Source organism: Hibiscus syriacus, unplaced genomic scaffold, assembly GCF_006381635.1.
Source record: "Hibiscus syriacus cultivar Baekdansim isolate YM2019G1 unplaced genomic scaffold, ASM638163v2 tig00110557_pilon, whole genome shotgun sequence".
Lineage (NCBI taxonomy): Eukaryota > Viridiplantae > Streptophyta > Magnoliopsida > Malvales > Malvaceae > Hibiscus > Hibiscus syriacus.
In genome coordinates this window covers 319,694-336,382 of record NW_024062780.1, presented here as the reverse complement: position 1 = coordinate 336,382, position 16,689 = coordinate 319,694, and the positions used below count along the sequence as shown (strand labels likewise).

The 16,689-nt window shown below is 34.0% G+C and overlaps 1 protein-coding gene and 1 pseudogene across 2 annotated transcripts; both read left to right on the top strand.

The window, feature by feature from the left end:
* The first annotated feature begins 2,488 nt into the window (after positions 1–2,488).
* LOC120132028 lies at positions 2,489–4,074 on the top strand (annotated as a pseudogene).
* A 5,528-nt stretch (positions 4,075–9,602) lies between these two features.
* Positions 9,603–15,713, top strand: LOC120132178 (serine/threonine-protein kinase Nek5-like). Of its 2 annotated transcripts, XM_039148997.1 has the most exons (14): positions 9,603–9,967; positions 10,066–10,132; positions 10,224–10,289; positions 10,403–10,449; positions 10,544–10,589; positions 10,681–10,761; positions 10,838–10,880; positions 11,019–11,068; positions 11,983–12,064; positions 12,141–12,190; positions 12,636–12,709; positions 12,933–12,984; positions 13,062–13,727; positions 13,810–15,713. In XM_039148997.1, the coding sequence occupies exons 1-14, from the start codon at positions 9,870–9,872 to the stop codon at positions 15,556–15,558; spliced, it is 3,171 nt and encodes a 1,056-aa protein (XP_039004928.1). In that variant the 5' UTR covers positions 9,603–9,869; the 3' UTR covers positions 15,559–15,713. The 2 variants fall into 2 exon arrangements, with proteins under 2 accessions (XP_039004928.1, XP_039004929.1); XM_039148998.1 differs by lacking the exons at positions 9,603–9,967; positions 10,066–10,132; positions 10,224–10,289; ... (1 more) ...; positions 10,544–10,589; positions 10,838–10,880 and having other exon boundaries at positions 10,743–10,761.
* The last annotated feature ends 976 nt before the right edge of the window (positions 15,714–16,689 follow it).

The following is a 16,689-nucleotide window of genomic DNA, read 5'->3' as shown; positions in this document are numbered from 1 at the left end:
TGGTTAGAAATATATGATCCATGAAGGTCCACGTACTACAAACGCACTAATTATTTGTTACAAGTAATAATGATGATAATAATACTGAAAAACAAAGCACGTGTGATTCACGTACCAATCCATCAGAACAAAAGCTGAAAGTGAGTATCCGAACACCGTCCGATCATCATTCTGTACACGCGTCGGCTAGTAAACGAATTACTCTGTTTGTGGCACCCGCAATCTTTTTAATAAATGCTTAAAAGGAGTCATCTACACGCGTCTAATCGCGTAAGTGCGGGCCCACGGACGAGATTCCGGTACTCCCAGTGAGAAAGCACCATCAATAAGGAGGACCCCACGTGTCGAAATTTTAATGGCTTACCCCAATTGGGACTTTGTGGGCCTTTGGAGTACAATAATTTTCTTATGCGAACAGAGTGGACTGTCGTTGAACGCGTGGCGACCTGCTAGTTGTTTAATGAATGAGTTTAATTTTACGTGTTTTACGGTGACACCTTGCAGAAGTCCATCTCTTTTAGAAAATGATAGTTTAGCCCCCTTGGTTTTAATTGTTTTGGAATTACGTACCCAGTCAAAAGATGCTACGTATACGCCAAATTTTTAATTATTTTTTCCCTTTATAATTCGGCGTGGTTTGAAAATTCTATTTAAATAAAAAAAATCATTACTAAAATTGTAATTCACACTTAATCAAATGAATTTGGACTGAAATCACATAAAAATAAATTCCAATATAATTGCGCATGTCGGTAATTAAGTGTCGATTCCAATCATATTTAATTTGAATACAATCCTTTTAGCTGGATAAAGCAGTATACAAGTGAAATGATGGATGCTATTTTCCTTAAAAAAATGTATTATTGTTTAATCGCATTACTAAAACAAGCATTGCTTTATTTTTATCATGAGAATTAACTAATGCAATTTAAACTATACGATATTAAATATTTTAATTAAACACTAAAAACTTAAAATAAACCCTAAATCGTAATTTCTAAGCCCTAAACAAGACATATGATAATTAAATAAATAAGGTTATGTTAATCAAAATTTACGCCGAATGTGTATAAAAATCTCCTTTTTTTATTATACATTTTTAAAAAATATTATAGCCTACATATTGTGGTTATGTCCTCGTGTGAATCACAATTTTTCCTCCACATAAGATTAAAGAGATTTTTTTAATGAGATCCGTGTTAGTATCTAGTTTTGTACTGGCATAGTTGAATCTAATACATAATATCCTTTTAAAAAAATGCATTAAAGCCAATAAATTGCATTATTCCATGATTACTTAATAGATTATTATACCTGGACTGATTATATCATTAAGTTAGCAATGGTGGGTGGTTTTAATTCATTTAATTAATAATGAAAACCCAATAATGCATGATGTAGTTCCAAAGTCTTTTCTAATGGCCCCATGGGGAAAGCGAAGATGTCTAACTAAATTCATAATATTTTCAACCTCAGTTTCAACTAATTAAGCGACAATCAAGCTCGATTCCAAAGTTAGAGGAGAAATAATTTAATTAGCTATTGTGCATATAAAAAACTAATTATGATTAGCACCAAATTTTCAGTTATCATTCAAATACTACAATACCAATTGTAATGTTCACGACGAATAAGAAATCTTAGCCGTTCGTTTATATATTTATTAATTGATATCTACTAAGTTTGATATATACATGAGACATGATCCGTTCATATCATATAAAATTTTATATTTTTCAAAATATTCACACAAAAAAAGAGACAATCTTAATCATATATTTCCACTCATCTAACTCACTAGTCACGTAGAAATCTGAAAATAATCTATTAAATGAGACTGCCAGTAAAAACATAAACGCTAATGTTTACCAGAGTGCTAAAGAAAACTACGCCAGGTATCTAAGTACTGGTTTCGGCTACTTTATATTATAGAAAATATTTGTTGTTCGAGAATTTGAAATCGTTAGGACATTTCTATTGTAGACATGATGTTAAAATTAGCCTCCCAACATTTATTAAAATGATTATTTTGTCATTTATTCTATTTTTCAGGGTATTTTAAATCTGAACGTTTCAATTCAGAGAAAAAAACTCTTAATATTTTACAGAATAATCATTTTATCCCTTATTCTTTTTAGGGCATCTTAGCTCTTAATGTTTCCTTTTAGGTTAAAAAAGGCTTTTGTCTTGGAACGTTAATCATGTGTTAACTAATGATTTTCATCTATAAAGGGAGTTTTTCGCCCCATAATAAAATGTTAGGGTCAAAATGCTAAAAAAAATAAAATGACCATTTTGATAAATATTGGAGGCTATTTTTGGTATTATGCCTTCTATATATGCAATGGTGCCCCAAAGGCCATTTACACGTATTGCTTTTATACTGCCCATGAGAAATGATGAAAACCATATTTAATTCTTTAGGACTCTACACAGCAAAATCAGATTTTTAGCTGCGTTCTTTTAGTCATATAGCGGGCATTTTTAAATGCCACTAAAAATTCTTCTGACACAAATACTAACGCGGTAAAAAGCACAACTAAAGGTTAAGCTTTTTAGCGACGTTTATTTGACAAACGTCGTAATAGGTTAGGTCATTTATCTGTTCCGAGTAGTTCTACCACCTTTGGCCGGGTTAATTTCTCGAATCGAGTACAAGAGGAGTTACTTGGCAGCCTCTGTAAGTCTCTGTTGCAAGGAGGAACTCGTCCACTCGGTTCTTTCAGATCCGACTGTAGCTAGGATAACGCTGGGATTTGCTCTCAAACTACTTCTGTTTATGGCTCTCAACTCAGTTCATTGGTTGAGTCTGGCCATAGTTCGAAGCATGATAGCAGTCTCTCGACTGCATATTCAAAGAGGAACGATGAAATGACCAATCCGAATCGTAGAAGGCTTAAACCTGGAGACAATCCTAGACCAAGGCCAAAAGATCTCAAATGATCCAAGATCGAGTGAAGGAGTTGACGGAAATTGTGCCAAACGGAGCCAAAGTAATTCATGTTTGGGCTCTTTGATGCACCTACATCATTCTTTGATATGCTTTCCTGTATTCAATATTGTCATTACTGTCCGCCTTTTAATGTGATTTAACAGTGTAGTATAGATGCTCTGCTAGAAAAAACAAATGCTTTTCCTGCAAAGTGTAACAAAGCATGCAGACAAGCTAAAACAGACAGGCGAGTCTAAGGTATGGATTTAATCTTTGCTCGTAATCAAGTTTCGATTACTTAAAGGGAAAAAATCGAAATATTAACAAAACTTGCTTGACAAGTTATCCAAAGCAATATTTGAACGGATGGTGCTTTTGATGTTTTCTTGTGTTTGAGTTTGCAGATAATGGAAAACTTCGAGGGAGGGACGACATGGGCGTTTGAGGTTGGGTCACGATCTATGGTATGTCCTATTATAGTCGAGGATCTGAATCCGCCTCGGCAGATGCTTGTGGAGGTAGGGGGTCTTATACTTGTACAAGATGATGTACCTTTTCTTGCTCCATTGTGTGACCGTGTTTGAACCCCGTGACATATGCTTTGCGAGGAACGAGGTTTCTTTCTCGAAATAGCGGACATAATCCGGGGAATGGGATTGAGCATCCTGAAGGGAGTTATGGAAACTAGGAATGACAAGATATGGGCGCGTTTTGCAGTCGAGGTAAGATACGGTCCTTGAACATTCTGATATATTTTTGATGTGTAAGCTGTGTATTTAGTGTCGATAGTGCCTGATACAGGCAAACAGGGATGTTACGAGGGTGGAGATATTCATGTCCATTGTTCATCGGTTGGAGCAAACCATGAAGGTCAGCGCGTCGTCGGCCAACGTTTTCGATACCAACAATGTGACGGTGAAGCAAACTTTTCACTAAGCTGCCTCTATGCGACTATGCCTGCAACTGGAAGCCCCGGTAGATTACGGCGAACCAGCTCGCTGCCTGGATTTTCGGGTTTAGACGTGTTAAGAGCGAGCCCCTAGCTTTGCTTGCCATGACTAACATACAGTTCGGTGGTTCTAGGACCTGAACCTTTTAGAACATTTGGGATTCCTAATATGTGACAGTGCTGGAATGTTTACCTTAGGCTAATCTTATGTATTTGCTGAATGTTCTGTTTTGTTTAATTTCTTTTTTGAGAAAAAATATATTTTTTAAAGGATAAAATCATTTAAAAAGGCTAGTATTAATAAATTAGCATGTGTGTTAGTCTATCTATCTAGTTGTAAATTGCAATATTTTGCAATAACTTGGGAGTTTTATAGGCAAATTGGACCATCCAACCCACGTTTACAGTATCATCCAAAATCTTAACAACATTGTATTACCATTTCTAAAGAATCTTTTCAAATATACTGAGAAGAGGTTAAAGTATACTACAAATATGATATCATATAATGCACAATTAGATTGGTTACTATGTTAGAATTTTATTTATAACAAGAATTAAATAAATAAAATAAAACAATAAAAACCTAATAATTGTGATTTTCCTTATTATTGAGGGGAATGACTAGATAGTCACTCCTGAAAATTTCAAATTATTATATTTTTTAGATGTTTTCTTTTTATTTTTTATTAATAATTTATTTTCATATTCTTAAAATTTTATAAATTCGTCACCTTCTAAAATTTTAAAAATTCGTCATCTAATATAAAATTATGCATCAACCCTAGGCCTGTAAACAAACCGAACAAACACGAACGGAGGTATGTTCATGTTCATTTGTTTAACCGAATAAATGAACGTACACGGACATAAACGAACAAAAAATTTATTGTTTGTGTTCGTTCGTTAAGGGATGTAGCTTGTTCGTGTTCGTTCATTTAAATGATAAACGAACACAAATGAACGAACATAAACGAACGGATGTAAACGAACGGATGTAAACGAACATAAACTAACACAATAAACAAACATAAATGAAAATATATTTTTTCTTTCCTAACAAATTTAGGATTATATTTTATTTAATTATTTTGAGTTTTTTATTTGTACTTAAAATCAATTGAATTTTAAAATATTTATGGGTATCATATTAAAATTTATTGGGCTTTAATATTTTAAATGAGCCTAGATAGATTAGGCTAAACATAAATGAACGCACATAAAAGAACATAAACGAACAAACATAAATGAACGAACATAAACAAACATATTTAAACATTCACGAACGTAAATGAACGAACGAGCCCTCTATTCCTGTTCGTTCATTTAATTAAACGAACACAAAATCTTATTCATGTTCGTTCGTTTAAGGGTCACCTTTGCCCCTGTAATAGACCCAATTTATCATTTTTGCCCATATCGTATTTTCGTATCAATTAAGCCCTCGAAGTTGTTTAATTGTGTCATTCTATACCATTCCTCTAACTTAAAACCTTAAATTATAAATCACAAATTAATGTATAGGGTTTAAGGTTTTGATTTAGAGGTAATGGGATTATTATTTAAGGTTTATAATTTAGGGTTTTAAGTTAGGGGTATAATATATAATGATGTAATTGAGTAACTTTAAGGGTTAAACTGATGCGAAAATACGGAAAAAATGATAAATTGTAACTACTGATCCAAATCTAGCAAATTCTAAAGTTTGGTACGTTGATTACTATGCTGATAAGAAGCAAATTAGATATGTTTACACTTTAACCTTTGGTTTCTTTTTGGCAAAGAAACCCCCCCCCCCCCATTGCGCTACTTTTGGTATCCAAGAGATTCACTTAGATCCTTTGCTTTTTGCCTTTTTCTATTTTACTATTGCATTACCACCAATAATTCCATTTCTCAAAATTAAATTTGATGTCTGTTACATATTCCACTGCCATTTGATCTGTGGGACAATGAAAAAGATTAGACCTAAGCTGAAACCGATGCATTGAATTAACCAAGATTTAACGGAACACACCTCTCTGTTAATCCATCATTTTTGAATCTTTAATTCATAGCAAAATCTTACATATTCGTAAAAGTGTCGCAAGTTACCAGAGATTTACTTCAAGATAAGCCCTCCAACTTTGTTTAACAGTGTAATGAAAACGATTACATTGATGAAATCAAAATATTTGATCTACCACTTGGTTCATTGGGATGAGACACTAGATTCGTAAGCAATGACAGAGGTTCGAATCTGATCATTGCGAATGAAGTAAACTGAGTTGAAATGGTTGCTATTGCCTCTGCAGTACCTAATCTAAATTAATCGATCAATAAATCGAAACTAGTACTCTAGTAGTTATACCAAAAAATATTGTCGTCCTTCATGTTTGATAGTTTTACCTTATTAATGCAGGCCGACCTACGTTGCACACTTAATTTTGATGGGTGTGTCTCCCAGTAAGAATTTTATGCATATATAAGAACTCAAACTCGAAACCTTACTTAAGCAATATCAAGTTAATTGCCACTCGAACCAACAATGTTGATAGAATTTGTATTAAATATTCATATTTTCCTTTTACTTCTTGCCCCCACTCGTTTTATGTTTTTTATATTTGTTATTATCGACAATGATATTAATATGTATTGAATGTTGATGGTTAGGCTTTATATTTTTTATGGTTAAATTTAATTTTGTCTCTTCGATAAGAGTTTATTTAATTATTTTATTAATATATTATTGAATTAATAAGTGTCCAAAGTATATCATTTTTCTCAAATAGATACTTAAACTTTTTTTGAATCATTCAGGTGTCAACGTTACAAACGTTACCACTTTAAGTGCCCCGGCTGTAATTGTCGTTAAATTTCTCCGTTAAGTGACACATGTCATATTCTGATAATTTTTATTTTTTAAAAAATATTATTATAATTGGTCGTTGAGATCACATCGGGTCGTGATTTGCTGCATAGGAATGTCGATTGGTCGTGATTTCATAGGGTTATCGATCATCGGTGCAGGTGAGATCGAGTAGAGATTTGTTGATAAAAAGGGGTGACAACTGACCTGAGTTTATGAGTTAAAATGAGGGTTTTCAAGTTTTGGGTTTTTTTAAAAGTATTTCAAAAATTTTGTATTTTTTAATATATATTTTTTATTTAATTTTTTAATTACCAAAACACGACACATTCTCTTTTAATGGCATAATTTAACAGCAGTCATAGTTTGAGTACCTAAAGTAGTAACATTTAGGGATGGGCATGAGACTCGAACTCGACGGGTTCCGACCAGACCCGATCGAGTAAGTTTTTTTTAATTCGGGTTTGGGTCGGTTCGAGATATTTTTTAATGTGATGTTCGGGTCAGGTCGGGTTTGGTTTTAGGGTGAAATTACCCGACCCGACCCGACACGAAAAAATATATAATTTTACCTTATATATTTAAGAATAATTACAATAATACCCCTCTATATATTATTTTTTCAATAAGTCACTATTTTTATTGAATAAAAATAATAGTTTTTATTATTTCGGGTTGGGTTTTTATCGGGTCGGGTGGAATCTTATTTTGGTCGGGTCGGGTCGAATATCTTGTGGAGGATTCTTTGTTCTCGGGTCGGTTTGGGTGGACCAAAAACCCGAACCAATCCGACCCATGCCCATCTCTAGTAACGTTTGTAACGTTAGACACCTGGATGATTAAAAAAAGTTTAAGTGCCTATTTGGAAAAAGTGGTATAGTGTGGGTACTTATTTTATAGTTAAGCCAATTAAAAAAATGAAAGGAAAGGTGGCGGGATCGGGACCCAAGATGTCTGCGTCGTTTACAGTACCAGCATGTGTGCGCATGTTGGGAGTAGGAATAATCCAGAGCAGCTGGACCAATGAGGGGTGGTAAGGCTGCTGAAATATTACGACATTTCCATCCTTTTTTTTTACGATTTTTCATTCACTCTTATTTTATTTTTCATTTAAAAAGATAATGGTTTTACAAGTCACTATTATCTGCCGCTAAGTCATATAATACAACAATCATTGCATTTGTATATTGCGTGTTCAAAACCTAAATACTGATTAACCGTTATCAAATTATTATTATTATTATTGTTTGAAATAGTGATATATATCAATGTGTCGAAGTTTAAATTCACATAAAATAAAAATAATTGAATTTGATGAAATAATACATTTTTATTCAATTATTATATTAATTTTTAATATGATGACAAAATGGAGTTAATGTTCAGTAATGTGAATTCTAGGAATTCAACATTTTGTTAATAAAGCAATAACGAGATGTAAAATTATAAATCAAATTGCAATAACGAAATCAGTAAAGTTTAAGGTAAACCATACGTTCAGTGACTCAATTATTATTATTTTTTATTTTGGTCACTCGATTTTTTCTTTTAAAATCAAGCCTAACATTATGTTTTGGTTCCATTTTGATTATCCACTGTAAAAAAATTAACAGGAATTATGACACGACATTTCTTTATTTTTAATAATGATGTGATATTATCTTACGGTGGCATGTCAGTATCAGTGTTAATTTTTTAACATCGAATGACCAAAATAAAATCAAAACTAAACATTAATGATTTAAACAAAAAATTGAATGATCAAAACGGAACAAAAATTGTAATTGCATGTTTGGTTGATGAAATATAATATTTCTTCTAAATATAAATTTTTTTAAATTTAAAATTATTTAACATATCACTTAATGAGATTATTATATACATGTTTAGTTTATTTGATATAAATATAAAATCATAATATTTGATTAGAATAATATAAATTTATTTTTTATTAAATATTTAATATAAAAATAAGTATTTAAATTATACATCGAAATACGATTTGGTGTCTAAAGAATTTTTCATTAAAAATAGGTATCTAATGTTTCTAACGTTACACTTTTAGGTTTCTGGGCGTTAACCGCCATTAAAAATTTTCGTTAAGTGAAACGTGTCACGTTATGATAATTTTAAAAAAATTTATTTAAAATAAAAAATATATATTTTTAGAAAAACCATTTTTTCAAATCTTAAGAAAAATCCAAAACTTTTAGAACTTTAATTTTAATCCCTTTGCCACCCTTTGCCAATCGCCACTAACACAGTCAATCAGCCCAACGCCCAATGATGTGTGGCTGATCAACCACTCACGACCAAAATCTCCATACTTTCACTATCAATCAAACTCTTAAAATAGTATAAATGAAAGATTTATTTTAGAGTTTTGAATTCCTTAAATCGATCGTGGTAATCGATCGTTTGATTGAATGTGGCGGTCGATTATTTACCGTTTGGTCGATTGTGGTTGTCGGTCGTGACAATTACTCATGGCAGTCAACCTTTGGCCATTTGGAGGGAAGAGAACACACGAGGAAGAAAGGAGACCAAGGAGGGAGATGAGAGTTTTTCTAATAAATTTTTTTATTATTAAAAATATTATAAAATCAACTATAAACATCTAAAAGTATAATAAAAAAATATCATAAGTCTATTTTATAGTGAAAAATTCTTTAGACATTAAATTGTATTTTGATGTATAATTTAGACATTTATTTTTGTATTAAACCTTAATAAAATTATCATAGAAAAATATTTTTTTAACTTATTAAAATTTGAATACTAGATTAAAATTATAAAATTATTATCATCATTTAAATTGTAGTATATATTAGGTTGTTCATCTGATTAACTATGAATCGTGTTGTTTACTTAATTAATCCCTCATTCTCTACGAAACTCCTAACTGAAAAAAAGGGAAAAAACTTGAATTTTGTTCTCCTTTGTTTCCTGCTATAAAGGTCAAGTGAAATAGCAAGCTCCACAGAACTCGATAGTAATGAAAAATGGTGGAGCAGATCGCAGACGGAGGCTTTGACGGCTTTGACGAAGGATGATTTTCGTTTCTTCACCTCGTTTGGATTGCTCTTTTTATTTGTTATTTTGATTAGGAAAATAAAAGATAAAGTGAAGAGTTAAAAGCAATGGAGTCCCGGATGGAGCATTACGAGATCATGGAACAGATCGGCCGTGGCGCTTTCGGCGCTGCCATTCTCGTTCGACACAAATCCGAGAATAAGAAGTAATTTTCTAATTTCTCACTCTTTTTTTTTTATTTTTAATAACGAATGCGTGCGTGCGTGTGTTTGAATTTTTGGTATTTGTTTCTATAATTTCCAGGTATGTATTGAAGAAGACCAGATTGGCGCGGCAAACGGAGCGTTGCAGGAGATCGGCCCATCAAGAAGTTAGTTTAATTTGATTATCTAATTTAATCTGTAGTACTAGACAGGTTAAGTTTCCGATTTATAATTTTGCTTGAATTTTGTGGAATGTAGATGGCACTCATAGAGCGAGTTCAGCATCCTTACATTGTTGAATTTAAGGAAGCTTGGGTTGAAAAAGTAAGATACCATCGTTGGATACTACTTCGTTTTGTTGTTTGATGTTGGGTTCTTGAATCAAATCCACTTATACTACTAGCTTGTTGAGCACTTGACTGCCCTTTTTTATGCAGGGTTGCTATGTCTGCATTGTTACTGGATACTGTGAAGGTGGAGATATGTGAGTTTCCAAGCTTGTATGTTGAACTCTGGTTCAGAGCCCTTTGTTCTTCAATTTTTGAAATGTGTCACTATTCTTTTGTTTATACTAACAGGGCTGAATTGATGAAAAAGTCAAATGGGATCTATTTCCCCGAGGAGGTAATATAATTTCCTTAGCTGAATTTACAAGTTAGTTTATTCTTGAGTTATGCCTTGCAAGTGTACACCCATGTTTGTAAACGTTGTGCAGAAACTCTGCAAGTGGTTTGCACAGCTTCTTCTGGCTGTTGAATATCTGCATTCCAATTTTGTCCTGCATCGTGACCTAAAGGTTCATTTAAAAAAAATAGATTAGTCTTTATTGTATCAAAATGATTTATGAACTGACTTTGGCACTGTCTCGTCAGTGTTCCAATATTTTTCTTAGCAAAGATCACGATGTCCGCCTTGGTAAGTTCATATTTTCTCTTTTCTTCTTATTTTCTTACAAGTTCTCCCTCTCTCTCACACATTTCATCCTTAAGCTATATTACATATTCTACTTGATTGCATATTGTTATCCTGAATTTCTGGTCTGAACTGGTTTAGGGGATTTCGGACTTGCCAAAACTCTAAAGGCAGATGATTTGGCGTCCTCGGTATGTAACCAGTAACCATGTAATGAAATACTTTTTTATATGCTTTTTGCCTTTAATATTTTTTAACCATCTCCAAAGACAGAAAAGATTCCTGGGTTCTTTTTTTCTACATTAAGCATATGCTACTAAACTCAAGATAGAGATTTGTTAATCTTTGTGTTCTGTTTGCCAATACCTCAAGTTCCCTGTACATTTTATGGTAAAAGTTCTGCATTGAAGCACGGTACTTTATGATTCATAAAATGCTTCACTTGTTGAGGGACCTGATACAGTAGAAAATTAATATAATTTGTTAATTTGATATTATGTGCCACAGCTTGCAGTTAAACATGGTAATAATTTCAATTTTAGCTGCCGAGAACAAATTGTTATTAACAGTCAAGTGAAAAATTATAAACAGATCAGCCAGGTTAACATAGATAATTCTTCTTCTTCAAGGGAAGAATTAGGTGAGAAAAAGAATCATTTGTTTGTTCTGGTATTGATGTCTCAGTTTCTAAGAAATTGAGAAAATAGGCATGTATGCAACTTCCTTTACTAGTTACTAATCAAAATAAGAATATATTAACGGTAGGGGAGATGTATTTTTGAAGGCCTTGCATTATTATTTAAACATAAAAGAAGCTAAAAATTTCAGAAGGATATGCCATATCGGTCATAAGTGTCCCGAGAAAAAAATGAGCAGGGAGTTGAAATGTGAACGAAGGGGATAATGTCAACAATCACTAGTCTACAACTAGGTGTTCCCAAGCCCATTTATTGACAACCTACTATACTTGGACCCTTTTCAGTGAAGAAAATTTATATACCTTTGATATCTTTTTTTTTTTGGTTTGTTTCTTCTTCCTTTATAAGAATGTGCTAATTATTTGTAGCTTCATTGCAAGTTAATAGTTGTTTTATACGTGGCTCAGGTGGTTGGAACTCCCTATTACATGTGTCCTGAACTGTTTGCAGATATTCCATATGGTTTCAAGTCTGATATCTGGTCTCTGGGTATGTCTTTTCCTAAATACATATTTGACATGGATAAGTCTTTTCCCCCCCTGGTAAACCGTTTCTTGTTGAACAGGGTGCTGTATGTATGAGATGGCTGCTCATCGCCCTGCTTTTAAAGCTTTTGTAAGAGTTCTCGCATTTTTTTTATCGAATTTGTTTCTTGTATTCTGGAATGAACTTACAATAATCTGTCACTAGATCCGATTTTGACAAGTAGCGTGTATTTCATTTGATATTATATTAAAACCAGGAAATTGTAAGATTTCTAGGTTTTTCTGCTTCCCCTTTCTTTTATCTTCTTGTCACCATTACCAAATGTAGCAAGACTTTGTATCTGTTCTTTATCTTAATTAGGAACAAGTAGTAGCCCTTTTCTAGGTTCATATTAGTTCCATGAATTCTGTGCTCCTCTCTTTTAAACAGTGCTTTCAAAATGCGTATGTTTGTCTACTTGACTGGTTTAATTTAATGCCCTTTGAGAGGTTTTCTGCAACTGATAATTTTATGCTTTCTACTAACCATGTAAATTATACAATTTTGATTCAACTAACTTTTACCAAACTTATAGGACATGGCGGGGTTGATAAACAAGATAAATCATTCCTCTATTGGTCCTTTGCCTCCTTGTTACTCTCCGTCCTTGTAAGTCTTATGGGCATTTTAGAACTCACTGTTGTTTATTTGCATGATGACCGAGTAGTCCACATGATTTTTTATGCTCTTACATCCTTGGTTTTTTTCTTTTGCTTCTAATTATTCTTTCATATACTATGTATGGAAAAAGTCGAGATATCTTAATGCTTTATCTTCTGGCAAGGAATCAACTTCACTGTAGATGATAATTTGTTTAATGTTACACATACAGGAAAGCACTTATCAAGGGCATGCTAAGAAAGAATCCAGAACATCGACCAAGTGTAAGAGTTTCTTTTGGCACATCTCCAAGAATTCTACACCAGCAAAATGTAACAATTTGATTTTTCATCTTGATTAGGCATCAGAACTTTTGAAGCACCCTTATTTGCAGCCATATGTTGATCAGTATCGTCCGTGCTTCAGCTACACTTCAACAAAGTGCTCCTTGAATACTCATATTTCCCCTGGCCGAGAATCTCGCGATAATAGGAAAAATATGGCTGAAAGTCAGAATAGTAATAGCTCATACAGTGAGAAAGATAGTTTGCTTCCAAGTGACAGAAACACTGCCACAATGGTTTCTAATAGCAATAGCAAGGCCACTGACACAGATTCAATTTCTAATCATGAAGAAGGAAGCTCTGAGCAAGACCTGCCGTGTGAAGAAGAGAATGGTCCCATTGTTTGCATAAGCAAAGTTGATGAAAAAGGAAGAACGAAACCTTCTTTTCTGGAACAGGGATCAAACGTTCAACCAAAACAGCCAAAAATCATAAAAAATATAATATTGGCTTTGAAAGAAGGGAAACTAAGAGAAAATGGTTCCCCAATGAGAGGCAGCCGTACAAAAGCTGCAGGTGGATTGACTCAAAGAAGTAAAGTAGAAGCATCGCCCAAAGTTCTCAAACCCCCTGCTCCCACTCTGGGTTCAAAATCTAAGCCAGATACACCAACTGTGGCTTCAGCCAAATCACCATTAGGTTCTGCAAAAAGGAAACCGGGATCACACCATTTGAAGCACCAGGTAAGGCTGCCACTCAGTGTTTCTATTTTAATCTTATTCATTATCAATATCCTCTCTTAATTTGCAAGATTCTTCTATCCAGTTACCTTTAATTGAATCCTCCCCAAAGGCCAAACCTCAACACGAGGGGATTCCTCATCCTGTACCTAGCAAGCATGTTGCTGAAGATGTACTACCTTTCAAGCAAATGCAAAGAACTCCTTCCAATGTTGCAAGACTATCATCTATTACTGGAAGAATGAAGCATGCTGAAAGTGATGCTTCAAATTTAGCAAGTAACGTACCAAAGTTAGGATCTCCTGAGATAAACCAGGAGCGTGAGATTATTCCTCGTGAACTGCCCAATGGTTTCCTTAGAAATGCTTCTAGGATGGTAAAACCTGAGATAGCTCTAACGGCAGGTAGCAAGGGGGTGCAAACAGAGAGCAGCAATTCTGCCTCATCTTCAATCTCAGTTAAACCATTTGACATGCATGCTGGTGCAACAACCTCTTTCATCGACATAACAGAACAGGTGCATGATCATGAGAAAACCAACCACACAGAGAGCTTGGAATCACATCCACCATACTACTTACCTGCTCTGAAATCAGACACACCTGAGGTTCTTTTGAGAGAAAACAACGGGTATGATCATAAATCAATCATGTGTTCAAGTGAAGAGTCTTATCCAACCAGTGATCTTCATTTTACTTCAGTTGATGCGAAAAGGAATCTGAGTGCCCCTATGGACCTTTCAGGCCGGGTTTCTGAAGAAACATTGGTTCGTAAAGATGATTCCCCTGTATTCTGGACATTCAGTAGGGAGGATTCTCCATTAGTCCGTACAAGTAGCATCGATGATACTCCTTCAAGCAAAATCAATAATAAGGATGATATCCATACAAGTGATCCTAGCTGTAGGGATGACGTCCCAATAAGGAGGTCAAGTAGCAGTGGTGACATCCCAATAAGAATGTTAAGCAGCTCGGATGGTGCCCTCATAAACAGCTCAAGTAACAGGGACAATGCCCTTATTAGCAGTACAAGCAACAGGGATTCCCCTATAAGTGAACCAACTACCGGTGAAGATTGCCCCGTTCTCAGGCCTAGTATTAAGGATGAAACTCTGGCAAAAAGACCAAGTAGCAGAGCTGATATGATGCTCCATTCAAATCTTTCTTTTGCATCTGGCAGTGATCACAAGTACACTGTAACAGAACTTTGTTCGTCAGTTGCAGGAAATATGCCTTCCCTTGCCACACCAATTTTATCCAGCCAGGAGAATTCACTTCCAGACAAAAAAACAAATGAGCCTAGTCCTACAGCAGTGACCTCATATCCTCCAGTTTTCGATGATGTTATACATGTTATTAGGCATAGTAGGTTCCGTGTTAGCAGTGAGCAACCGGTGATGGAAAACGTGGAACGTGGTGTGGATGTTGGGAATTTCATAAATGTTGTGAGGGATGAATTGGACATGAAAAACATGACTAGTCCAATAAGCCTCATGTCATCAAGTTGCTCTGAAGCTTCAAGTTCAAAATCAAACGTTTCGGATTATGGTGGTGCTAAGGAAACAGATGTTAGAAACTCCATTTCCTCATCCCCAGGATCTGATTCAGCACCGGAAAAAGAAACACTGGATGTCAATTCGGATAGGCAAAGGGCAGAGGCACTTGAAGGGCTTCTAGAATTGTCTGCAGAGTTATTGCAACAGAAGAGATTGGGAGAGCTTTCAGTTGTTTTGAAGCCTTTTGGGAAAGGCTTGGCGTCCCCTAGGGAAACAGCTATATGGTTAGCCAAGAGTATGAAAGGAATGACGGTTGAGGACTGTCCACGGAATTCATGAATCATTATTTCTGGGCTAAGCTTCTTCTTCTTTGCCTTGTTTATTCACATTGGTTTAACCATTCCTATGCCCTTTCACCCCATATTAGGAATCTCATTCTATTCCTCAAACTTTTGAATATTTCAAAATAATCCTCAAACTATGACTCATTCTAAATTAAAGAGCTGATTACACCCCAAATCCTCAAACTATGACTCTCATTCTAAATTGGTCCCTGAATTTTTTAACATTCAAATTATGAATATTTCAAAATCTTCCTCAAACTTTGACCCTCATTCTAAATTGGTCCCTAAACTTTTGAACAACCCTCCAAACCATTCAAAAGTTTTGGGACCAATATAAAATGAAGCTCATAGTTTGGATATGATTTTGAAATGTTTAAAAGCTTGAGGACTAAATTAAAATAAGAGTCATAATTTAGCGATGAAATTACAATATTCAAAAGTTTAAAGACCAATTTAAAATAAGGGTTATAATTTGATGATATATATTGAAGTTAACTAAAAATTAAATAAAAAAAATATTATATTTAGGATGACAACCGCCTCCTTTTCCATAGCTTTGGTGGCTCATCATAGTCGTAGGCAAATGCGTTTACCATTTACAATGCTACTGCTACACTTGGGACTTGGCCCAGGCCTCTTTCTGCACAAGTCAACAACACTTAAAATAAATTTATTTATGTAATACATTTCATTCAAAGAATTGCCCATCCAGCTGTAGAACGTAAGGTTCTTAACCTTATGGTCGTGGGATCAAGTCCTACGGTAGGCAATTCATAATTGCTGGAGGTCTTTCACGGAAGTTGCTCCCAACCTAGCGTTGGGAGTAGTCTACTACCTTACTTCCCCCTTATCTCATTACATATGAGAATAGGGTCAACTAATTTTTTATAATACATTTCATTATCAGTATTCTTTTAATATTTTAGGATAATTATAAAATAATATTACTGTATAATTTTTATAATCATTGATGATATATACATATTCTGATAATTATTCGGATCGAAGATCTTAAGAAAAAATAACACTCTATTTAGTTATTAAGATCGCCAATAGGTTCTCATTATTAATATTTTAAAACAAAATACAACATTCTAAATATATATTTATATATAGTAAATGAATG

What these genes read in the sequence shown, in the direction of transcription:
- LOC120132178 (XM_039148997.1), top strand. Translation starts at nt 9,870, where the DNA reads ATGGAGTCCCGGATGGAGCATTACGAGATCATGGAACAGATCGGCCGT. An exon ending in AGGAAGCTTGGGTTGAAAAA is followed by an intron (nt 10,290 to 10,402) that starts GTAAGATACCAT and finishes TTTTTTATGCAG; the next exon opens with GGTTGCTATGTCTGCATTGT. An exon ending in AGATCACGATGTCCGCCTTG is followed by an intron (nt 10,881 to 11,018) that starts GTAAGTTCATAT and finishes GAACTGGTTTAG; the next exon opens with GGGATTTCGGACTTGCCAAA.